The following is a 25,932-nucleotide window of genomic DNA, read 5'->3' on the forward strand; positions in this document are numbered from 1 at the left end:
GCAGATCTATCGCATTAAATGGTACACCCATGAAAGTAACTTCCACAGTTGAGACACTAGGCACTATTTTCCAAGAAAATATGTCATCGGATGCCCATGTAGGTAACCTGGCAATTAAGCTTTTACAATTGGTAATTGGGTTGGTATACAGAGATCATCCCATACTTCCACCAAAAATTGCAATGTTAGTTCCTTAGATTGAACTATTGCCATTTAATCTGGGGTACCACAACACATGGTAACTTCACAAGCTGCAGAAAATTTTTCGCCGAGTACTACAAGCTCTGCCCTTTTATTCTCACACACAGCACCTTTTTGACAAATACAATGTTATCCCGGCTATCAAACTGTTAGACTATATCTTATGCAAAGCACTAAATATGAAAAAATAAAGAGATATTTTTCAGAACGTTTAGCCAATTTAAAGGAAAATACTACCACCCCCAAACACACAACACTAACCCTTGGAAAGTGAGAACTTTCAGAACAACATTTTAAAAATGGACGAAGCACTAACAACACATTCACATGAAAGGGGACACAGTAAAGCACTTGTCCGTGTCCCTTTTCATGTAAATGTGTTGTTAGCGCTTCGTCCATTTTTAAAATGTTGCACCAACTGGCCCAGCAAAAAGTCCTTTCAGAACTCCAGAACAACTTACCCAGGTTACTAAACAGATTACGCCAAGAACATGTACAGCTTGAATACACCCTGTTCAAAGAACTTGGACAGTATTTTAAAAAAAACGCTAGGCACTTTTTTTCCCTTTCTCGCCCAAGTTTACCAGCCCCATTATTTGTAATAGTGTGCCTTGTTAATGAAATGTTTCCATGTTTCTTTTTTTTCCTTGCTTCAAATCAAGGTATTTCCATTCTTTTACCTCACCATTATTGCACGTATTTTTATGATTTTTGCTGGATAAGTGAAACTACATTTATTTCTTTTTGCCGAGAGTGTATTTCTTCCTGCATGAGCAGCTATTTTTGCTTTATTGAATGAAGCGTTTCGTATGCTACATCAGAGTGCATTTCGATTGTGAGCATGTATCATACTTTTTCCCTTTAAACAATGCCGTTGTGACGCTGTTCAGTGCACAGGGGCCTGTGGCTCGTCAAGCTGTCTTTTATGACAGCTTTTTCTGCAGGCCTCCAGTGTCTTGTATTCTTTATGGGACACATATTATTATTATTATTATTATTATTATTACACCAAGATATGCCCCCTCACCTTAAGGTTGGGAACCTTGAACAAATCCGAGATGAAGTAGTTGGTGTCTACCAAGCCACTCCAGGAGAAGATGTTCATCAGCCTGGAAGAGAGGGTTTTTAGCTGCACTGCAGACCAATCTGCTGCAGCCGCCATCGTACCCTTTGCGATCGTAGTCCATGCGCTCGAGCCACCTGCGGAAAGCGTCCTGGTCGGCAGGTGACACCTGCAACTTCTGGCGAATGGCCGAGGGGCTGACTGAGGAGAGCGCCATGGCCTGCTCTGCACCAGTTACCTCCTGGAAGAACTGCCTCGTGTGCACCACTACCTCGCTCAGCTGCATCTGCACAGCACCATTACAAGTGTTCACCTGAATGAGAGTGCACGAAGGAACTTCTGAGAATGTGTTCCTTATATGCAAAATGACATCTCTGAAATCATTTGCTTGCTTGTTTGTGAACAGCAAAACAGCCATGTTCGTTCTTGCTTTGTCACAGTGAATTTTAGGTATGGTTCCTCCCGGAAAATGATGATGAGACTTGACAAGAGCTAAGAGAAGTTTGTGTACACAAGGTTGAGCAAAGTTGGATCGGCTGCCTCAGCCTAGCCACAGCTCAGAACTCTCGACTGGACCCTTGGTCGCAATGCCTCGGGGTCACACTCGAATGCAGTAAGCATCCCTTGCTGCCCTTCACACTCCTTTTGACTTTACTCTCTCCAGAGACATACGAAAAAAGGGTATGAAATAAAAAGTAAAAACATACAAATGACAAGGACCCCTGAAAGCAAAATGATGAATTCCTTCCTGCCCAATGTGTTCAGATTAGGCCACCACTACTCACCAGAAGCTGTGGCCTTCCCAGGGCAGTTAGCTTGATGGCTGCCAGGCCAGTACCCTCGGTGGCACCTGCGACAGGGTTCACCCATTACGGCAAAGCAGAAGGCTCTGACTGAGCCAGGAAGAGGCCAGATGAAAATTATGCGTGTGCTCGTGAGCAGACACTGTGCCGCTCATTCCAACAAAAGAAAAACTGAATAACCAACAGCAAACACTGAGCCGAGCAGCGCTGTGGCACCACAGGCAAAGGTACGGGTGCTTTTTTTCTACTACACTACCAGCACCCCCAGACAACAATGTGCCCCATAGTGCAGGAATAGAACACGTCAAGTGGCACTGAAAGCTTCCAACTATCGACGTCGCCATAAAATATTACTAATTTGTTAGGCCATTAGATGAGGTTAGATAAAGCATACGAGTGATAGGTATTCCCTTACTTGTCACTCCACTGCAGTAATTTCTGACCTAGCTTCATTAGCACTGCAGATATTGGCAATTATAAGCTTCTTTCCTTCTCCACTAATACACTTTTTATTTACTAGAAAAACAAAAAATGACCGCTTGGAGACTGACCCGGCCATGACTCTCACGCTGAAAGAAGAAAAAGCAGCAAAGAGCTCTTTCTGCGTCTTACCCAGCCAGGATGAGCAACAGCTTTGTTCAGCGAAACCATGTCATTGGCAGCATTCGTGCTCTCTCCCACCTCTTTACCTTGCTGTGCTGGTCATGAAGGTGATAAGGTGATGAAGGTGGTCATGAAGGTGAAGGCCATAAGTGATGCATGCCCCCACCGCATGACTCAGCTGTGCTTTCAGCAAGAGGGTCTTATCTGGGGTGCTACCGAGGACACCACTGCATCAAGGCCACTCTGTCAGCCATTGGTAAAATTCACATTGCCACAATAGCAGATGTTTGAACATTTTTTTGCGTTGTTTTTTTGTTCATTTCTTGCACCTGTTCAAGTTGCTTAGTTGTGAAGCTCCCTATGTGGACAGTTAAGGGGGCTTTGAAGTCCACATGATCCATGATAAATCATAATCATCATATGCCTCTTCCATCTTCCTCCAATAAATCTCTCCCTGTTTGCAACCAATGTGATGTCAGGGTGACAAGGAGGGGCGCGCTGAGGGAAAACCGGCTTGGTGGGCAAATGCGGCCTTTCCAGTCGGGTCTCCCTGCTGCAAGAAGCTTCGTGGATGCAGTTTTTGCTTCAAATTGTGCGTTAGCCATATTCAGACCTGGCACAATATGCAGCACTATAGTTACAGGGAGGCTTAGCGCAAGAGAGAGACACAGGACGAGCGCTAACTTACAACTGAAATTGTATGCAAAAGAAGTTATATGAGCTCGAGGAACTATGTACCTTGAAAAAGATGACAGTCTCAGCAAGCATGCAATTAGTTTTATGTCCATGAAATGGCATGGCCCATTGTGGACGATTTCAAGTCCTACCGAACACTTCAAACGCATAGGACGTAAGCATGCTGTAAAAGGGGTCAATGTAGACCTATTACAGGCCTTGTTGTTTTTTTAAATGTCCTTCACAAAAGCGACTGCTGAGCCTCACGAAGCCTGGGCAGTTGTGAGTGAAAACAGTAGCATACGCACGAGCTTCGTGCTTGGCTGGGTGATTTGCCGCCCAAGTACAGACTTTTTTAGCTTGTGTTATGTCACGTCCACAAGGAATGACACGACAAGTCAGCTGTTCCAGTGCTGGCGCCCGACTGTCTTGGCCGGCCGCAACATATATATTAATAGCTGTTTAACAAATGCCCCCTGCCGGATTGGCAGGTTGTCAGTATACAACATCCCTCCCGTCTTTACAGGAAAGGGACATGCACAATAAAAGTTCATGAACAGAACGAACCACAACAAAAAAAAAGTCTGAGGCGAATATCGCACCACAGCCCTCCGGGTTCGGGTGCTGCGACGAAGGGGTGTCCGCTGCGTTGGCTGTGTTGTTCCGGTACACCCCAAGACGCCAGCGTTCGCACAGGAAGACTCATGCGGTGAGTTCGCATTCTCCTCAGAATGGCCTGAGGCGATGTCTCCAGCAGCAGTAGCAGTCGTAGTGTCAGGTGACAGCGCATCCTCTTCCCCAGCAACGACGTTGTCAGCCAAAGTGCTCGGGACAACCGCGTGCGGTGCTGCTCGTACATGATCGTGGTGCCTCGTCCACACGCGGCCCTCCAGAAGTCTCACCACTGCTGCAAACCCTTCGTCCGACTCCACCGCCGCTGGCACACAACTCGGCCCAGGTCAGAAATTCCCCACGAATACCTGTTTTCCTGGCTCCAGGTTAGTCACCCTAACTGACATCCGGTTCCTGCGAACATTTTCGTCTAGCTGCTTCACCATGACTGCCTTCCGGAGATCCGGTCGAAGTAAGTCAAGGGCTGTTTTCAGCTTCCTGCCCAGTAACAGCTCAGCAGGACAGCATCCAGTTACCTCGTGCGGTGTGGTCCTATATGTTAGCAGGATTCTAGCTAGCTGTGTACGAATATCTCCCGATCCGGCTTTCTTCAGTTTCTGCTTGATGGTCTGCGCGGACGCTGGGTGGTACAGTGGCACCAGTACCTGTTGGATGCCATTCTTCTGTAAAAACACCTTGAACTCCTCACACGCAAACGCCGGGCTGGTGTCCGACACGACGACGTCTGGCAAGCCCTGACCTGCAAAAAATCTGTCTCAGACTCTGGATTGTCACTGCTGGGAATGGAGTCGTCACCGGATAGACCTCTATCCATTTCGAAAATGCGTCCACCACAATGAACAAATACACATTCCGCACCAGACCGGTGAAATCCACATGCAAACGAGACCACAGCCTCTCAGGGAACGGCCATGGCCTAACAGGCGCTGGCTTAGGCATCCGCTGGTTCTCCTAACAAACCCGGCATGTCTGGACCGCTGCCGTAATGTCTCTATCCAGTCCCGGCCACCAAACATGACTGCGGGCAACAGCTTTCATTTTTGAGATTCTGGGATGACTTTCGTGCAGAAGATGCAGTACTTCAGCCTGTAGCGATGCAGGAATCACCACTCTGTTCCCTAATAAAATGCAGTTACTCTGGACGCTCAATTCTGGGAACCTAGCTTCAAAGGCTTTCCAAGGCTCTCAAGAGAGGCCCTCTACCCATCCACAAAGCTTCTCGCAACTGTACCAAATATGGGTCTTTGTTAGTGGCCGCTGCCACGACGGATGCTGATAGCACTTTTGGATAACAACCCTGGAGCATGAAAACTTCTGGAGGGCATTCAACATTAGCCTCCCTCACTGGCAGGGGCAGCCGACTCAGGCCATCAGCGTGAGGAATCTGTCCACCAGGCTTATACCTCAATACATAGTTGTATCCTGATAAGAATAATGCCCAGTGGAGGACACGTGGAGAACATGACTCTGGTATAGGCTTGTCTACTGCCAAAAGACCCAGCAGCGGCTTATGATCAGTCACAATTTCAAATTTGCGACCCCAAGGTATTGCTTGAAGCGCGTAACTCCGAACACAACAGCAAGTGCCTCTTTGCCCAGCTGACTGTAGTTCCTTTCCGCCGAGGTCAGGCTTCGCGACGCAAAAGCTATCGGTCGCTCCACTCCGTCTGCTTCCCTCTGTGTGAGAACCGCGCCAACGCCATAGGGCGACGCATCTGTGACTGTACTCCGTTTCATACATCAGGTGCAACGCAGCAAAAGCTACGCAATTAGTCCGCAAGAAAAAAAATGGAGGCGTATCACTACACGCTCGTTTTGTGGTAGAGTGGTTCTTGAGGAAACGGACTGTATTCCGAGCATACAAGTTTGCAATAGCTTGCTTCACGTGCTTAAACATCTTCACAGTGCGGATCTTATAGAAAAAATGCGCACCGAAGAACCATTTTCTCAAAAAGAAATGCGCAGCGCAGAGGGCACAGCCAGCGCCATCTAGTGGCACAGCTGGAAAGGTTGCGGGGCAGCGAAAACACGACACGAACGCAAACGACATAAAAACATACAAATTCACCGAATCCGATCCTTTCTCCTTAAAAAAGGTGCTCTTTATGAAGTTGATGGCAAATGTAAGGCGTGTTAAACTTGCAGACAAAATAACTATTATTTGCTCTCGTCAAGAGTAGGCACTATTTTTCATCGCGGATGCGGAGAGCGCAAACAAGAACTGTAGCATTGGCAGTGTTGCACTTGATGTATGAAACGGAGTATAACACTGTAGCCCTCCCCGGATCGAAATGTGCCAACGTCGATGCTGATGCCAGTAATGCCTTACTTTGGCAGAATGCATCTTCCTGAGCTGGCTCCCAAGACCATGGTGTGCCTGGACTCAGCAGGTGGTTGAGCGGGTGAAGTACTGTTGAAAGCTGAGGAATGAATTTCCTGTAAAAATTAATGAGGCCGATGTAGCTTTGAAGCGTTTTGCAGTCTCATGGTTTTGGAGCCAAAAGGACCGCTTCAATGTTCTTAGGGCTTGGCTGCAGGCCTTTGCTTGTAATGACATGGCCCAAGTACTCAACTGTTTCCTTCATGAATTCGCACTTGGCCAGTTTCAGGCAGAGCCCTGCTTCCTGCAGGCGTCCAAGGACACTGCACACATTCTTCCAGTGATCCTCATCGGTCTGGCCAGTCACCAAAATGTCATCGAAGTAAACAGCAATGTGCGGCAGATCACCCAGCAAGTTGTCCATTTCGCGCTGAAACAATGCGGGCGCTGACACCATGCCAAATGGAAGCCTGGTGAATTGGAAAAGCCCTTTCAGCGTATTGATTGTGACCAATTCCTGCGAGTCTGGTTCCAACTGTACTTGTTGATACGCATCCTTTAGGTCAAGCTTAATGAACTTAACACCACCACTCAGTTTCGCAAACAGTTCTTCAATTCTGGGAATCGGATAGCTTTCGTTGACCGTTACTGGGTTAACGGTGACCTTAAAATCACCACAAATACTTACCCTGCCTTCTTGTTTGACCACAGGCACGACAGGTGCGGCCCACCTCGACGTCCGGACAGGGCGTATGATGCCTTCCCTCTGCATGCGTTGCAGCTCTTCTATTACTTTCTCTCGAAATGCAAATGGCACCTGCCTCGCTTTAAAAAACTTTGGTTTTGCCCCTTCCTGCAGTGAAATCTTGGCCTGTATGCCTTTTAACGTACCAAGCGACTCCGAGAAAATGTCTACGAATTCCTTGACGTGGCTTGTCACGGAACAGACTGCCTTAAGCTCCTTTGGTTTCGTTATGGTAATCGCGAACGCTTCCATCCAGTCTCTCCCCAACAACGTCGGACATGGTCCTTTCACAACGAACAGTGGCAGCGTTGCCTCACGGGCTCCTAACTTCGCAACGGCCGTAATTTTCCCCAGAACTGCCGAGAGCTGCCCTGAGTAACTTACTTTTCAACTTGACATCAGAGTGCTCTAGCTGTGCTCCGGGAAACACGACGTTGAACTTGTCCTCACCTATGATGGAGACACTGGCTCCGGTGTCCAATTCCATCTCTAGTGGTACATCATTAACGAAGACTTGGACCTGCATGGGCTTGGGTCCGGCCGCTTGTAACGTCCACATGTCGTAAGGTGCATCCGTGTCGTCCGTCTCTGGCTCGGCAACCTCGTCCATTTTGTGCACTGAACGCGGTCTCATCCGATTTCTCTGGTCCACCTTCGGGTTGCTGCAGACTCTTGCAAGGTGCCCTTCCTGCCCACATTTGAAACAAACACTAGTGCGGTGGCAGCACCGCGTCGCTGAGTGTTTGCCACTGCACCGGACGCAACCCTGCCGTTCAACCGCAACTCTTCTCGGCGGTCGTTCCACGAAATTGGCCGTCGCTATCTCGCTTGTCGACGCTGCTTGGGTGCACAGCACGTTTGCATCCTTCCTCACGGCTTCAATGGCAGTCACCAACTGCTTGGCCGATTCCAAGGTTAAATTCGCGGCTTCCAGGAGGCGTGTCTGCATTCCTGTATCATTGATACCACAGACAATCTGATCCCTCAACATGCGGTCACGCGACGCCTGTCCAAAATTGCAGTCATCCACAAGCTTGTTAAGTGCCGCAATGTAGTCATTCACAGACTCACTTCCATGCCTCCGCCTCGAGAAACATTTGAAACTTGCGACGACTTCGGACACTCTCGGCTTGAAGTGGGAACTCAAAACTGCGAAAACTGCTGTGAGCGTCGCATCCGCAGGCTTCGTAGGTGCAAGAAAACTTCTCAGCAGCGAATATGTTGTCGGCCCGCAGGTTGTCAGAAATACCGCTTTCTGCCTTTCTTCAGTGACGTCTTTGGCAGCGAAGTACAGCTGAGCGCACTCCTGGTACTCCGCCCACTCGGTTGTGTCCGCGTCGAACGGTTCCAGCTTTCCGGTGGTCATCTTCACCTGTTAATGGCACGCGCTTGCCACGCAGCACATTAAACCAATTTGCCACCGGATCCCATCCTTGTCGCCAGTTGTCACGTCCAGAAGGAACGACACGACAAGTAAGCTGTTCCAGTGCTGGTGCCCGACTGTCTTGGTCGGCCGCAACACATTTATTAATAGCTGTTTAACAAGCGCCCCCTGCCGGATTGGCAGGTTGTCAGTATACAACAGTTATATTCGGCCAAACAAAATATCTTGTAGCGGGAAAAACTTATTTCTGCCTATTCGTTTAATTCAGTCACCTAAAGCATGTTGCGAGGAAGCGTAAATTTTCCCCGCTGCTAGCAATACCATGCGAATGAGTACGGTGGTGTGGAAAGTAACAATGTGCATTGTGTAGCATTCATAGCTGCACTTAAATGATACTTTTCGATTGGGACATGACAGCCTTTGAATGCGCTTTACTATTACGATTCCGTCTAGGCGTGCGGCTTGAGTGATCATGATGCTGGCATGAGAGGCCTTCAAAATGGATGGCTGAACTAGAATAAATTCAATGCCGACCAAGGATCTCTAAATGTGTTGCCCTTGATTGCATACCATCCGGGCCTTTGAGAGTGCGGTCGGTCAGCATTCAAGCCCAATTCTTTCACAAGATGCAAACTAATAAGTGCATTCTCCCATAATACATGAACGCATGAGTATACCAGAAAAAAATGTGCTTACTGCCAAGTACAATATCGAGGCATGACGTCTGTCGCTTTGTCGCTTCGCTCTTTGCACAGCTGAAAAACACATTTTAGGCCACTTCTAGAATGGAAGAAACACATGCCGTTGGGCATCTTAAATTGAATATAGCATTCTGTCATGTGAAAGCTTGATGGCATTGAAGAAAACACGATGTCACCAGATGAGACCGTATCTTCTGCACCACGCCACAGCCAACGAAACATTTTGCCCACCAGGCCAGGCCAAGTGGCGGCCGTACCCTTCGCCCCTCCTCCAATAAGTCATTCGTGATGTAGGCCAGGAGAGGTCTATTAACTCGGTCCTGTGCTAGCTGCATCCACTTGACCCCTGCGAACTTCTTAACCTCATCCACCCACCTAACTTTCTGCCGCCCCCTGCTGCGCTTTTCTTCCCTTGGAATTCAGTTTGCTACCCTAAGCGACCATCGGTTGTCCTCTCTTCGCACTACATGCCCATGCCCATTTCTTCTTGAGTTCTTCTAGAATGTCAGCTATTCGAGTTATTCCTTTGAGTCCCTCTGTATGCATGCTTCCTAGCTATCTCTTAATGTTACACCTACAATTCTCCATGACAGAAGAAACAGTCATGTCACACACTAGAATGTGCCCAACTGTTAGGTAAGCACACATTTAGTGCATTTATTTATACCTCAACAGTCTCTATCATACGTGCAGGGGTAGCAAGACAGTGGTTCGCATAATCAATGTACTCCCTAAATGGCAGATCTGAAGCGCTGCAGGTAGATGATTGTTGCCACTTCGATAGGAAGGCCATTACAGTTGTGAACAGTCTTAAAAAAAAAAAACGCAAGCAACTGCTGGAATCTTGCGGGTAAACAATGTTCGGTTGGTTACGATGTGGTTACCCAGGGTGTCTAACAAACCACTATTTTCAGAATCCCTGACTTTTCCAGGTGTTCCCTGATTATTTCAGATCAAATTCCCTGACGAGTGAACAGGCTAAAAAATGTAGCTGCTGATGATAATGAGCACAGACGAATAATTCCCAACAAAACGCTTTTTATTAATATTCTGCAGTTTACATTAGTAAGAGGCTGTTATGTTAATGGCGGGCAAAAACGTCGCAAGTCTATTGAAAATTAAAAACGCACTGATGCCAGCCTCAGCAGAGCTCTCTGATACTACCAGTTGCAAAATTTCCTATAGGCCCCATGTATCAAAAAACGGCGGTTTTGATTGGTCAAAATTCGGATGTATATAGGGTGCCTCGATGCGAGGCATCCTAGGTCGCGGCCGATCGCGAGGGAAAATGCTCTTCTCTTAGCACGCTCTTAGCGAAAATTCTAAACAGGCATAGAGTTAATTAAGGGGAGACATGAGTCTTAAAACAGTCGAAGATGGTCAAAAATTGATTTTGAGAAAAACTCATTTTCGAAACGTTTACCCTTTCGAGCACCTGCACTCAAATTATTAACGCTGAATTCTGTCAGGAAATGCGATAAAATCGGCTTTCCAAACGTCATGGCAGCCACTAAATGCCCCCCCCCCCCCCCCCCCCCGATAAAATAAATTAAGTTCAAAATTCCCGCGCGCGCCGCGGGCGTTGCAGCCGGCCGATCACCGCCATCTTAGGCTTGGTTTAAAACTGCTTTCTTTTTGCGCAATCTGCGCTATCTCAAAATGGCTTTGCTCAAGCGGACTGGCTGCGCGTGCAGGTTTTCCGAACGCCGTATATGATCTCTGATTAGCTGTCACGTGTGCGGCGCGCTTTTCAAGCGCGCCGGTCCGCGTCTCCCATTGGCTGGCGTGATCAGCGCCGGCGCGTCATTTTGTTTTTCTTTCGCCGCCGTGGCCGCTGTTAGCGCTCGCGTTTCTCGATGCACTGCTTTGTGCAGTTTTTCTTTTTTTTTTCCTTGCGATCGAGATGCCGGAAAACAGCAGATTTTAGCCGTGCACGCAACGAGCCTTTGGAAGCCGTAAGAAACGGGCGAGGAACAAAATCCAGAAGACTTCGGCCACAAGCGTGCCGTTGGGACAGTTGAGTTACAGCCGGTGCCAGACTGTTAGATCTGCAGGGAATATCAACCACGCTGCCCGATGGCAACATCAGCAATTTTATCGCGCACACGAAATGCAGAACCTGTGGCAAGATCGCGAAGACGTGAGCGATCATGCAGTGTCACAACGGACCTCAGCTGTAGCTCAGCTCGCCGATCGCTTTTGCTCTGGCCGCTGACGGCGCGATTATTTCTGCTTTTTGTCGCGTACTACTCCCACGCAGCGCTTCTGCATATTTTATTGGGTACCCAACTCACGTGTGAATTGGTTCTTCTATTGTGGCAGCTAGCTCAGCCGCGCTGGCGTCAAAGTAATATATCGCGCATCGCCTTGCGGCGCGGCCGTGGTGGGGACCGCTCGCTCAGCCCCCCCCCCCCCCCCCCCCAAAAAAAAGAAAAACAAATCTGCATGTATAACATACTTGCTGTGCGCCAGCTTAAAATGAAAATGAACTGCAGAATATATATCGCGCTATTTTCCCTGACTTGGCGAAATTTTTGATGGTTTCCCTGACATTTCCCTGACAATTCCCGGTTTTCCCGGTTGCTAGAGTGGTGAAAAGCACTACAGTTCACAAGTGAGGAAAAAACCACGGTGCCACGTCACCTGCAACAGCATCAATGCACTCCAAGAAAGTGTCCATGTTCCTCTCGCATTGAGCTTCGTTGAGGTAGAAGTAGGTGCGGGCCATCACGTGCGGCTGCCGCCGGTCGGCAAACTGCTCACTCGGCTGGAACTGCCGCAGCTGGCCCCCGCCTGCTAGACAGGGCAAGGGATGGGCACCATGAATGAACAGCATATTGGCATGTTGGCTGTTGCCCTGGTGGTGTCATGTAAACCTTCTTCCTCAGCTTAACACACAAGCACCAGAACAATGAAACGATGTCAGTATATATTCAGGAACCTGTCCTGTGTTTAAACCTGAATGCGCGGAGCATACTAAATAAATTGGAGGATATAAAGACTATATTAATAGCGCATGAACCACATACAGTTATTATAACCAAAACTTGGTTACACCTCAATACCGCTGATGTCGAGGTAACACCACCAGGCTACTGAATCAATTTAAAGGATACAAATACTAGGAGTGACAGAGTTGCCCTATTTGTTAAAGAAACACTAGAAGTTATCAGGTTGCCTGACATATCTGGCATTAAGTCTGCTGTAATAAAAACTAGTCTGCTTCGATGGACTTGACCTAACTATAGAGACATATTACAGGCCCCTTATAATACCAACAATCCGTTCTTTGACAAATTGAATGACTGTTCTTCGACCAACTGAAATATAGTAACAATTGAAATTGGATTAATGTGAGTGCAAAAAATATTCATGCAACATAGCTGTGGTGGCACCGAAGAAAGATTCCACAGTTCGTGGGCGGCGGACTCTTGGCGGACTACTAACTCCTCCATTTATTCTGACGACAATGTATACAGATGAATATAGGTGGTGCTTGCAACAGTAGCGCCATCTATACATAACACCTTTCCCCTTTAGAACAACAAAAAGAACAAATTTGTTTCAGGCAAGAAAAAAAAACAAAAAACACACAACTGGCAACTTTCTAGTCCTGGTGCCATGTGGGCATTTTCTGTTTGCGCCGAGGTCTACGCAGCACTTCCAGATCCATATTTTCCATCTGTAAAGTGGTCCCTTGTTGTTTACTTTGTTCCGTTTGCAGCCCACCATGCACTTCACATTCTGCACCCGCAGTTTGTGAAATTTCTTGGTGCCTTGTGTTGTCTGGCTACACTGCATCCTGTAACAACTCATGATAATCATCAGCTGCTTTGGTAGTGTAGCGTCTGCTGCTGCAAAGGTCGCATCCTGGGTGTGTGGCAAGGTCGTGTCAAGGCCTGCAGAAGACTCAAAGTAGGACAGACCAGTCTCCGAATCAACTGCTCCTTCACGATGCCCTTTCACCTTCTCAGCCAGCATTCGAGCGCCTTGTTGACCTCCCCGGGCAACTATTGTCAACTCTGACCTATATGAATTCATACCTTAATGGTTTTTCGGTTCTTCACTTCCAGCAGCAAGGAAAACTTGTGCTCCCCTTTCATGCTAGTATCTCTCTGTATCCTTAATAAGTCTCCTGTGTTGATGCCGGAATCTCTGGCACCACGTTTTGCATCTGTGTAGCCTTTCACTTGTTGGTGGTCCCCGCTGTTGCAAGTCAGCCATGCACACTGCTGGTTCATTGAAGAATCCCTCATCTGGAAGGCCAACAACATCCAACCGAGTTTCCTTTCCTGTAGCGCAAGAAAGCAGAAGACACCCTTGTTGTAGCGTGTGGTGTAGCCCTGCAGATGCCAGAGCTTTTGGATCATACCAGTTGCGAAACTCTGCTTCAAAAAGTGACCAGATTTTGTACGCATTTTTCGGGTGTCTATGAATTGTTGCGCGATCTGGAAGCTTTCAATACAAACTTTTTGCTATTGCTGCCATTGCCTTTTGGAAATCAAATTTTTCTCTCCTCTTTTCCATCTTAACTAACTATATGGCTGTTATCCTAATAATCTTTGCTGCTACAAGTCCTCAACTAGTTTTATTTTCCATTACGGTTGTGCATTTATAAACAATCAGACAGTTTGGAATTTAGACGCAGTTTCTTTTAATGGCCGCGGGTGCTGCCACCATTCGTAAACACCCGAATTTTGACCAATCAAAACCGCCGTTTTTTGATACATTGGCCTTATGGGATGTTTCGCAACTGGTAGTATGGTGGAGCTCTGGTAGATGCTCAAGTACTCCAGGATGGCTTCTCTCAATAGCCTGTGCTCCAGTGACTCAGTCTACCTGTACTCCTTCAGGACACGATTGAACGGTTCAACCTGACCATTACATAATGACATAATGCTGGATGACCCTGTCCTGCAAAAATTGCTGATATGCGGACATGAATTGAGGTCCATTGTCTGTAACCACCTCCCTGGACACCCTTCCCGTCAGGCTTATGTAAAAACACATAAGCCTGACTCACCCTTCCGCGCGATTGTGTCCGAAGCTGGTTCGTGGCAACATGTCATTTCAGGTTTCCTGCTCAGGTGCCTTTCAGCTTTAGCAATCGATGACCCTTTCCTAATTCCCAATTCAGAAAAAATTGTCCAGCATCTACAGATTTCCGACACGGAGGGGCTGCGGGCTTTCAGCATAGACGTAGAAAATCTTTATTATGACATCCCCCACAACGCCCTTATGAAAAGTGTGAGGGCGTGCATTTCTGACTTTAATGATGAAGCACGGTTCATAAATCATTGTGGCATTCCTGTAGAATCTTTTTTAGAATTAGTTTCTTTTTACCTTAAGTCAACTTTTGTTGGGTGGAAGGGTTCTTTACACTTACAAAAATCTGGCGTTTGCATCGGTTCGCGTGTAGCGCCAGTTCTTTCAGACATTTTTCTTAGCCAAATAGACAAAGCTATTCAAAAGAATCTAGATGGCCTTTCATTGAGTATTTTTCGTTACGTTGATGATTATTTAGTCCTCCCTTCCAATCGGTTCAATCTTTCTGTTGTTAATATCTTAAAGGTTTTCAAAGAAAGTGCTCATGGTTCGAACTTTACTTTTGAGTTGCCCATTGATGATGTTCTACAATTTCTTGACTTATCTCTTCATTTTGGGAATAAGCATGTGTGTTGGGGTTATCACCCTAGATCATCTAAGCCTTTACTACATCTTCGCTCCGGACATTCCAAAGTGGTGAAAAACGCAATTGTCTCGTCTTGTTTGCGCTCTGCTTTAATTAAATCTTGCGAGTATAAAATTTGTAAATGTTTTCTCGATCAAGTCAATAGATTGAGCAATTCTGGTTATCCGCTTCCTTTAATCAGTAGTTGGGTTAAGGGAAAGGACACAAAAAAGTCTAAGTGTTGCAGCAATAGAAGGAAACCAGTGGTTCTGCCGTACGTGCACCGTTTTTCACATGGCTTGCGGAATGTCGCCAATCGCTATGATGTAGGCACAGTAATGTCAGCCCCCACGAAATTGTCAGGTGTGTGTGCCTTGGTAAGAAGAAAGGCAGACGCGTCAAAAGTGAGCATCGCTGCTATGTCAACCATAAATCTAGGTTTGTACAGTGCAGAACGCAGGTAATCTACAAAATTCCTCTTTCTTGTAAAAAATACTACATAGGGCAGACTGGCCGTTGTTTGAATATCCGGCTCTTCGAACATAGAAATTCTTTAACCCCTACATCACAAGATAATTTGCCTAAACATTGCACGAAGTGTAAATGCCGCCCCATTTTCGATAAAACTATCATTCTTGGCACATCGCGCAATCAACATACACGAGATATTATAGAGGCATACCATATCATGAAAGGAGGGGATAAGTGTGTCAGCGAAGCTTCTATTAACTTAACAAAAGTAGAGATTACATACCTAGAATCAGTGGTCAAGTAGTTTTTTCACGTGTGTATCTTTGCAGACTTGCCTTTCTCCACATTTTTGTCAATTTTTGTCAATTTCACCACTTTATTAGATGTTTTTGATAATTTTTTGTATCCTATATATTCTGTTAGCTTTTCTAATAAAAAATCAGTTGTGAGTAAGCGCTCGTGTGTGTTTCCTTCTTTTTTGTCCTTGTCTTCTTTGCGCTACGTTTCCTAAAATGCTGATATACACGATGCCTCTAGAGGCAGAGCAAGAAAATTCTGGAACCATATAAGCTGGCTAGGGAAGAAGAATCAAAGAAAGCAGGATCAGATTCAAGATAACGCTGGAAATTGTTTAAAGGGAGATAACGCAGTGAACTACATTACATCAGTTATAGCCGAGTAATTTAAGAGTGACGATAGGGTAATCTCCGCAAATCAGGAAGCAACACAAGGTAGCAGAATACAAAGCAGCTTAGAACTGACCAATCTAAACTGGAAAAAGGCCGAAAAAAATATTCCTAAAAACACATCTACAGGAATAGATGGAATTCCGATCAAGCTGATTAATGAACTCGGTCCAAAAAGTAAGGAAACCTTGTTTAAAGCTCTGGAAACAGTCATAACGAATAAGCAAATTCCGGACAGCTGGAGGCAGAGTAAAATGAATTTGATTTATAAAGGGAAAGGAGACAGGATGCACATAAAATCCTACAGACCGATTACCATAACATCTGTAATGTACAGGTTAGCCATACAGGCGGTGAAATTAAAGGTGCAAGCATGGGTAGAAAGTAACAAGATACTCGGAGAACTTCAGAACGGCTTTAGAAATGGTAGGCGCTTAGATGATAGCCTGTTCGTGCTTACCCAATGCATCGAAATATCTAGAGTGGAAAATAGACCTTTGTATTTGGCCTTCCTGGACATAAACGGGGCGTACGACAACGTAAGCAGGGAACTCCTGTGGAACATATTAAAAGAAGAAGGTATCGGTTATGAGATAATAGAGTTCCTACAGGAAATATACCGGGATAACAAAGTAGAAATTACGTGGGAAGGGATAAGAAGTACGGAGGATGTCAAAGTATGCAAAGGATTAAGACAAGGCTGTCCTCTATCACCGGTGCTGTTCATGCTTTATATGATAAACCTGGAACGGAGGATACAAGACAGTAACCTAGGTTTTAACCTGTCATATAGATTAGGTGGAAAGGCGGTGGAGCAGCGCCTCCCCGGTTTGATGTATGCAGACGATATTGAGCTGCTAGCTGAGAGTCTGGAAGAATTGCAAACTCTAGTTATGTATTGCGGAGACGAAGGGGATGCTCTAGGCTTCAGTTTCAGCGCCGTTAAGTCGGGTCTGATGACTTTCAACGGCTCAACTGATCAGGGTCTTAAAATACAAGGCCTTGAAATACCTAGAGTAGCAGAATATAAATATCTGGGGGTATGGGTAAACGAAGGATTGGCATACGTTGGAAAGCATGAGCAATCACTTAAGGCCAAAGGGCGAAGGAATGCCGGGATAATGAAGCATAAGGCATTGTGGGGATACAATAGGTATGAGGTTTTGAGGGGTATTTGAAAAGGAATTATGGTGCCCGGACTTACTTTCAGAAATGCGGTTTTGTGCCTAAAATCAGAGGTACAGTCAACATTAGAAATAAATCAGAGATCCGTTGGACGATTTGCACTAGGTGCCCACGGCAAAACTATAAATGAGGCGGTACAGCGAGATATGGGCTGGGCATCTTTCGAAGTACGGGAAGCTCAGAGTAAAATATTATATGAGGAACGCCTGAGGAAATAGGTCAGTAACAGATGGGCAGCTAAAGTATTTAAATACCTGTACCTAAAAAGCGTTGACTCACAATGGAGGAAAAGAACTAGGAAACTAACTAGTAAGTATGCTAGTAACAAGGACGGAGAAATAAAGAGCATTAAGCAACAGGTGAAAAACACAGAAGGTAAAAATTGGATAAATTCGATAGAAAAGAAACAGAGTGTGGAATTATACCGTAAGTGGAAAATGCAGATCAGGGAGGAAGATTTCTTTGATAACTCAAGAGGCAGTGCCCTACTTTTTGAAGCTAGATCAGGGTGCCTTAGAACACGCAGCTACAAAAAGAAATTTAACAATGGAGATGACGCATGTGCTGTATGTGGAAACTCCAGTGAAACAATTGACCATATTATACTCGAATGTAATAGTATCTATCCGGAAGTTGGTGCAGGCGCAATCACTGTTCCTGAAGCTCTGGGGTTTAGAGATAACAGTGGCCGGGTGAATAAACCGGCGGTGGAAACTAGCAAAAAACGACTGGAAGATTGGTGGCTTAAAAGCAGAGAAGTGACATAATGTTAGTAATGCAGGAACAAAATTTAATAAATAGAATGGTGGTTTAGTTAACCATTCTAAATCAATAATTAAGATATAGGAAGAAAAATGAGCATGATAGCTACTGCTACCACCCCGATTCAAAGGGGACGCTCCTATATTCCATCCATCCATCCATCCACGCGCCAGAGCGTCGTCTGCTCGAGTGCTCCTACGGGATATGGTTTGGTAATAAGCGTCCCAGTCACCCGACCCTCATGTTTGTGTGGAAACCAGTAGAAATGAATTCGCTTAGAAGAGTACGACAAGTTTGCATAGCTGCCAGTGCTGCCAACAACCTGACACATTTGCCCAGACTTGGTTTTACCAGACATATTCACGCACAACGTCGCCTAAAAATTGGGAGTACCAAGAGAATCTCACACAAACCAGTGACAGACTGCGCACTCCAATGCGCTGACTGGTGCCAGTGCATTTCAGCAACGAGCGGAGCGCCGAGAGGCGGCGCCACCCGTCCGGTTCCTACAGTTCTGCCGCCAGTGCAGTCATCATTTCAACTATGGCAGCTCCCAAATCAAGGATGCGCAACTAAAGCGTGCCGTAGCAGTCTGGGCAGTCTCTGCGCTGTATTTTTCCATCATAAAATGTGCCACCAGCCAGCTGTGCAATTCTCATGATTACAGCATAGTACAATACTATATGGCTGGCTATAATTGGATGGGATCACATTATTTGTAGACAATTCAATGGCTCATTGTGTCGCAAATACCAGCCTTCCGCTAAATTTGATGCCAAAACACTTAGGCAGCTAGTTTAGAGCAGTTATGGAGCAATACTGTGTTTTGAAGCAGGATGGAGCAGAAAAAGCAGTCTGGAGCAGAATGGAGCAGCACTTGCACCCCTGAGGGGTGAGCCTTACCTGATGGCTGGCTCTCGTCTTTGCTGGCCTGCGCTGCCTGGGAACTGCATGACCTGCACAAGCACAAGTGCTACATCACCCATCTGCACAGCACACCACCTAACCTCTTGCTGCTATTATCTACCTGAAAATTAATTACACCACTGACTTTCAGCACTCAATGACAACCTAAATTAGGAAAAATGAAAATTGTTACATACGCTTCACTTAAAATTATTATCAGGGACTGTTGGTTTAATAATTTTGCCCATCTGATGCTGTAGCAATTAACAAATGTGGACGTTATCCTGGTACTACCAAGAATAATATTCTACAGTTGTGTGCGCCACGGCAATTTCGCATGTCATAGGTGAAATCCTACACATTATTTAATATTCAATCTGTGGTCTAAATGCTTATATAATGTTAAAATTAACTGAAGAAGAAATTTACGCCAAAGGCGAGCTCAGCTGAGCTGTTTGTAGTGGAATCTCATAATGGTCCACCATATTGGGAAGACAGATCACACATGCTCAGAGATAAAGGGCACATAATGTGCTATTTGATACTGCAGGTTACCAGAGAAATGGTAGATGGATGCAGGATTATTGGCTACACAAGTATACAGCTTATCATGTCTATAGATTCATCAACTACAGAGTGACAGCTGTCACTATATCAGGTACCTCTTTTACCCCTGAAGTCTGTCATAGCAATAACAGTAACAAAAGAATAAATAGTGGGGTAAGTAAGTGGCTATGGTTTGTTTCAACTTTATATCACGAATACTAATGGCATCTCCGTTGCCTTGATTTCTTTGCAAGGTTGCCTGGTGACTTTTAGTATCTGCTGTGTCACAGTCAAATTTCTGCACCCCGCAAGGCTACGAAGGGCTAATCTGGAATCCGATAATATTGTATCCGTGCCACTGCTAGCTATGGCCAGTGCCACAGATGCCTGTTCTGCTGTTTTCAACAACAAACAAACAAAATTCATTATGCAGAAGCATGCAATTCAAGTCCAACTGTTACAGCTGAGGGTATTTTTAAGGTGAACTGGCCTTTTATGTCTCATGCAACACAGAATGTGTCACCAGAAGCAATGGCACCAAAAATCCCATCTTGGCTCGCTTGCGTTACAGCTGGCATAGTAACTGTGACGGCAGCCGTTGTGGAGCCACCAAAGTGGCGGGACAACAGATACTCCGGTTGAACAGTTCTTCCCCTTTATCACCTCTGGCATGCCATTGACTCTTAAGGAATCACCAATGAAACTCCATGCGGCACCAGATGTCATCTCTTTCGTACCAAGATTGTGATGCGAGTAGCATTCCGAATTATGTCCCGCCATTTAGCTGCCAAATTGGCACGCACCTGCTAGTCAAGTCAGCGAGAGGAGTCACTACAACTGTGTGCACTAATCACGTCACTGCACCACATGACCTAGTACAGTGGGAGTTTTAAGAGAAGTAGAGTGGGCGCCGTCAGAGAGGCAGAACGATTAAAGGTTATGAGGCAGCACCAAAACAGAGAGGATAACCGATGGTCGCTTAGGGTAACAAACTGGATTCCAAGGGAAGGAGAGCATAGCAGGGGATGGCAGAAAGTTAGGTGGGCAAATGAGGTTAAAAAGTTTGCAGGGGTCAAGTGGATGCAGCTAGCACAGAACTGGGTTAATTGGAGGAATATGGGAGAGGCCTTCGCCCTGCAGTGGGTATAGTCAGGCTGATGAAGGTCATGACGCAGGAAACAGAGTATCACATTTTGTTTCTGCGCGCCGTCGGCCTGCCTATTGGCTGATCATCGTATGAATAGGGCAACTGTGCTAAAAAACACACCGGCAACAGAAAATGAAAGACAGGATGTGCACAAACTCACAACTGAATTTTCTGTATGAACATGACAGATATACAATGAACAAAAAAACACAGCTCAAGGGTATCAATTCGATTCCGCCATAGCCTTGCATCCAGAAACCGCATCTCACAATCATCAAGCATAATCGAGGGATTACTAACACACACTTGTCTTTTCCTCAATAACATACGTCTCTTGTGTACGATGGTCCTTATGCCCATACAAAGTCTCTCTCTTATCTAGAAGCAGAAGGCACTTCTTTGTCTCCTTTTCCCAGGCCCTTAAGTGTTAGGCAACAAAGGAATACTCATCGGAAGACAGATTGTTAAAATGCTCCTTTAACCGAATGTTAAAAAATCCGACAGCACTGTGGAATCTACACTGCACAAATGTGAAAGCCTGAGCATTGCTGGTGCACACGGTGAATCACGTTTGCTCTCATTATCATTATCAACTAAATGCACCATCATTATCATTGCTAATGTCATCATTGTTATTATCACTAATTGCAGCATCATTGTCATCATTACTATCATCTTCACGGTAGACAAGGCGAATTATGATGTGCGCTTCACAGTCCCCGGGCGTGACACAGTTGGTTAAAGCGCTGGGCTGAGGATCAAGGGATGGAGGTTCGATTCCCCGAGGAGACATGATTTATTTATTCCTCACGGTAGACTGGCCGATGAGATCACCAGGTGATGACATCCCAACCTTGCGGTATATCACGGAATCTCGCGAAGTGTGACACTTCTCGTGGCCGGATGAACAGTCATGGCTGTTAGTATGAGCCATTAAAAGTTTTCCCCTTAACACAATTAAACCTGGTTATAACGAACTTGTAAAATGTCGGCGATATTTCGTTACATCCAGGTTTTCGTTACATGCAGTTTTAGTGTGAAGTCACCCAAGGATCGTGCACAGCGAAAACCAGATTAAGAATTCATTGTAAGAGAAATCACCTTGAAAACGTTTACAGTAAATCAGAATATTCGAAGTTATAGAAGTGGTGAGAAGTTTCACGATCGCGCTAAGAGCATGCAGCGAGACTGGGGCGGCAGCCTCTACGCCACTGCTCGCGCAATGCGTCTACGAAAGAGTAGGGAAAAGGGGTAGTGAAGGAATCAGTCTGGGGGAGAGCGCGCACTTTGTTTGTGTCATCACCGAGTGAGGAGGTGCCTGCACCTTCAAGCATGTTCCCGCTCGCCCACCACTGTTGCCCTAGGAAACAAGCCAGCGCACACCAGGAGCCCAACTACGTGGCAGCGATAGACGCACACTGCTCACCCTCTTTTTTCCTTTGTTCTGTTATTTTTTGCTCCTTCTGAGCATGAACCAACGCTCTTAGATAAGAGCCTAAGAACGTTGGCATGAACTACCAGTGCCATATTCCAAAAGCGAAAGCAGCGGAGACTGCTGCAGTTGCTTGTTGCTATACATTCTTCTCGCGTCAGTTCGTGTTTTACCATCCTGAAACTTGCGGGCTTCTGCCAAATTTTCAGTAATTCAGTGCTAGCTAAGAGACAGTGGTTGCCACAAGTTCGTTATATCAAGGTCGACCGCTGCAACATGTTCGTTACATGGAGTATTGAAATACATGCTCTTCAATGGGGGCGGCGTTGGGGAATTGAAAAACTTCGTAATATCAAGGAATTCGCTACATGGAGGTCTGTTACATAGAAGTTTAGCTATACATCTTTTTGTCTGAATGACATAAGAAACCTGCAGGAAAAAGGAAATTCATAGTTCTCACTGCACACACAGGGAACATAACATAAATGACGAAAAAGTGACTAAGAAGGTTAAATCTGGTGAGACTGCCTCTTAGGAGGCTGAAAGGAAAGCAGGAAAAAGGAAATTCATAGTTCTCACTGCACACACAGGGAACATAACATAAATGACGAAAAAGTGACTAAGAAGGTTAAATCTGGTGAGACTGCCTCTTAGGAGGCTGAAAGGAAAGAAAAAAAAATCTGTTATCCCTTACCAGTATAAGGTAGCACATAATTTGAAGAACTTTGCGAAATGGTACAGGATGGATGTGGTGTTTTTGTCCCTCTTAAAAAAGGCTCGTTTGTGTGCCCGTGTCCAGAGAACAGTCAATGGTACAAAATTAAAGAGCACTGTAGAATCTGCATTGGAGTAATGCGAAAGCACGAATGCAGTTATTGGTTGCTTCTAGCTGCTTCATTCACATCTTGTTTACACATTTTAGTGTTTGGTACTTTCAAATTGCATGCCAATCCCTTCCTATGCCCTTTTTTAGCTCTAGTTCCAGGACGTCACATCCTCTACATCACATTAATTCACTTCTTGTTTGCCCATTTTAGTCTTTGGTACTTTCAAATTACACGCCAATCCCTTCCTATGCTTTTTTTTCGGCTCTACTTCTGGTCGAGTGACGTCACATTATATCACTTATGTTTACCATTTTAGTCTTTGGTACCTTCAAATTGCGCGCCAATCCCTTCCTATGCCTTTTGGCTCTACTTCCGGTTGTGTGGCGTCACATCCTTGACGTTACCCTAATTGACTGAATTAACTATCTTAGTATTTGATACATTCAAATGTGGCGCCAAGCCATTGGCTAGTGAGACCATTTTTGCCTTTTTACATTTTTTGCCTCTAATTAATTACCTAATTCACTTATTGGCCTAATTTTTTCAGACACAACATTATGCCACCCTCTATCGATTCACACCACAAATTAAACTTCTCAATTACAACTGCTGCAAACCATTTTGCAGACGCGGTCTGCAGACAGAAATCTGTGAAATCTGTGAAGTAATGCTTTCACATTAAAAGCCATAAACCCTTTATATGCCATGTAAACCATATGTCACATTATATTCCCCGTGTGTACGGTGTGGTCATAAATTTCTTGTTTCCTGCGGGTGTTTTTATGTTGGTCAGATGGGAAGGTATGTTAACATTCGGTTAAAAGAGCATTTTATCAATCTCTTCCAATGAGTATTCCCATTTCACCAAACACTGCACGGCCCGTGAAAAGAAGATAAAGAAGTGCCTTCCACTTCTAAACAAGACAGATTTTGTACAGGCCTAAGGACCATCGTACATGAGAGGTGTACGAGGCACATGTTTTTAAGAAAAAGACACCTGTGTTTTTAGCGATCCTTCTATTGTGCTTGATTGTGAGGTGCAGTTTCTGGACACGAGGATATGATGGAGACGAATTGATAGCCTTGAGCACGCGGTTTCTGTTTATTATATATGTCATCTTTCAACTAGTAAATTCAGTTGTAAGTGTGCGCAAGTCCCGTTTTTAAATTACTTGTTGTCGATGTGTGTTTTTAGCACAGTTGTTCTATTCGTACGATGAACACCAGCCAACTAGCCCAGCTCACTGCTCTATGCAGTCCTTCAAAGAGTGCAAGCAAAATACGTGTCTTTGTGGGAGTTCCTCTTCTTCAATTATTCATCAAAATCTTCACAAGAGAAATTCTAAGGCCGCATGCCTGTGGCAACAGAAATGAGCCAGGAAAGGCATCTTCCCCGTCCCCCCAAATAAAAAAAAAACATCTTCAACTGCGGTCAATGTGGTTTCACAGAAACAGCCTGGAAAAATTTGTTTATAACTTTTTGTGCGAGATACACTAGTTCACTGGTTGCACATTTTGTTTACTTAGCTGCAAAAAAAAATGCAGGTAATGTTAAATCCTTAGCACCGCTCTTCTTACCACACCAGCGAGGAGAAAGAAGATCATCATCATCATCAGCCTGATTATACCCACTGCAGGGCGAAGGCCTCTCCCATATTTCTCCACTTAACCCGGTTCTGTGCTAGCTGCATCCACTCGACCCCTGCGAACTTCTTACTCTCATCCGCCCACCTAACTTTCTGCCGCCCCCTGCTACCCTTTCCTTCCCTTGGAATCCAGTTTGTTACTCTTAGCAACCATCGGCTATCCTCTCTTCGCACTACATGTCCTGCCCATGTCCATTTCTTCTTAATTTCCACTAGAATGTCGGTAGCAAGTTATTTCTCTGACCCACTCTGCACGCTTTCTATCTCTTAATGTTACCCCTACCATTTTTCTTTCCATAGCCCTCTGGGTTGTCCTCAACTTAAGTAGAACTCTCTTCGTTAGCCTCCACGTTTCAGCCCCATAGGTGAGTACAGGCAAGATGCAACTGTTGTATACTTTCCTCTTGAGCGATACCGGTAAGCTGCTAGTCATAATCTGCGAGTGCTTGCCAAATGCGCTCCATCCCAATCTTATTCTTCTTGTTATTTCCTTTTCATGGTCCGGATCTGCTGTTACTACCTGTCCTAAGTAGACATATTCACCTACTACTTCCAGTACTTCGCTACCTAATGTAAACTGCTGTTCCTTCCCGAGGCTGTTGAACATTACCTTCATCATCATCATCATCAGCCTGATTATACCCACTGCAGGGCGAAGGCCTCTCCCATATTTCTCCACTTAACCCGGTTCTGTGCTAGCTGCATCCACTTGACCCCTGCGAACTTCTTAATCTCATCCGCCCACCTAACTTTCTGCCGCCCCCTGCTACGCTTTCCTTCCCTTGGAATCCAGTTTGTTACCCTCAGCGACCATCGGTTATCCTCTCTTCGCACTACATGTCCTGCCCATGTCCATTTCTTCTTCTTAATTTTTACTAGAATGTCGGTAACTTGAGTTATTTCTCTGACCCACTCTGCACGCTTTCTATCTCTTAATGTTACCCCTACCATTTTTCGTTCCCTCTGGGTTGTCCTCAACTTAAGTAGCACTCTCTTGGTTAGCCTCCACGTTTCAGCCCCATAGGTGAGTACAGACAAGATGCAACTGTTGTATACTTTCCTCTTGAGCGATACCGGTAAGCTGCTAGTCATAATCTGCGAGTGCTTGCCAAATGCGCTCCATCCCAATCGTATTCTTCTTGTTATTTCCTTTTCGTGGTCCGGATCTGTGGTTACTACCTGTCCTAAGTAGACATATTCGCCTACTACTTCCAGTATTTCGCTACCTAATGTAAACTGCCGTTCCTTCCCGAGGCTGTTGAACATTACCTTAGTCTTCTGCATATTGATTTTCAAGCCTACCTTTCTACTTTTCCTGTCTAGGTCATCAATCATTATTTGCAGTTCATCCCTCGAGTTGCTTAGCAAGGCAATGTCATCAGCAAATCGCAGATTACTGAGGTAGTTCTCCATTCTCCATCTACCCTTATCCCTAACTGCTCCCATTCCAAGTCTCTGAATACTTCCTCTAAACAAGCTGTGAATAGTACTGGAGAGATTGTGTCTCCTTGCCTAACACCTTTCT

The 25,932-nt window shown here is 45.5% G+C and overlaps 1 protein-coding gene across 2 annotated transcripts in view; it reads right to left on the minus strand.

The window, feature by feature from the left end:
* LOC146194312 (proline dehydrogenase 1, mitochondrial-like) overlaps positions 1 to 25,932 on the minus strand; it is an 85,709-nt gene that overhangs the window by 26,118 nt on the left and 33,659 nt on the right. Inside the window, exons 2-6 of one of the 2 annotated variants that reach the window (XM_084597346.1) lie at positions 18,807 to 18,859; positions 11,772 to 11,921; positions 2,050 to 2,114; positions 1,369 to 1,550; positions 1,229 to 1,310 (exon numbers count right to left, since the gene is read on the minus strand). In XM_084597346.1, coding sequence (XP_084453472.1) covers positions 1,229 to 1,310; positions 1,369 to 1,550; positions 2,050 to 2,114; positions 11,772 to 11,921; positions 18,807 to 18,859 — 532 coding nt within the window. Of the gene's footprint in view, positions 1 to 1,228; positions 1,311 to 1,368; positions 1,551 to 2,049; positions 2,115 to 11,771; positions 11,925 to 18,806; positions 18,860 to 25,932 lie in introns of both variants that reach the window. The other variant, XM_084597345.1, reaches the window with a different exon arrangement.

The sequence above is a fragment of the Amblyomma maculatum genome, chromosome 3, assembly GCF_055883805.1.
Source record: "Amblyomma maculatum isolate TAMU_Amacu chromosome 3, ASM5588380v1, whole genome shotgun sequence".
Classification (NCBI taxonomy): Eukaryota; Metazoa; Arthropoda; class Arachnida; order Ixodida; family Ixodidae; genus Amblyomma; species Amblyomma maculatum.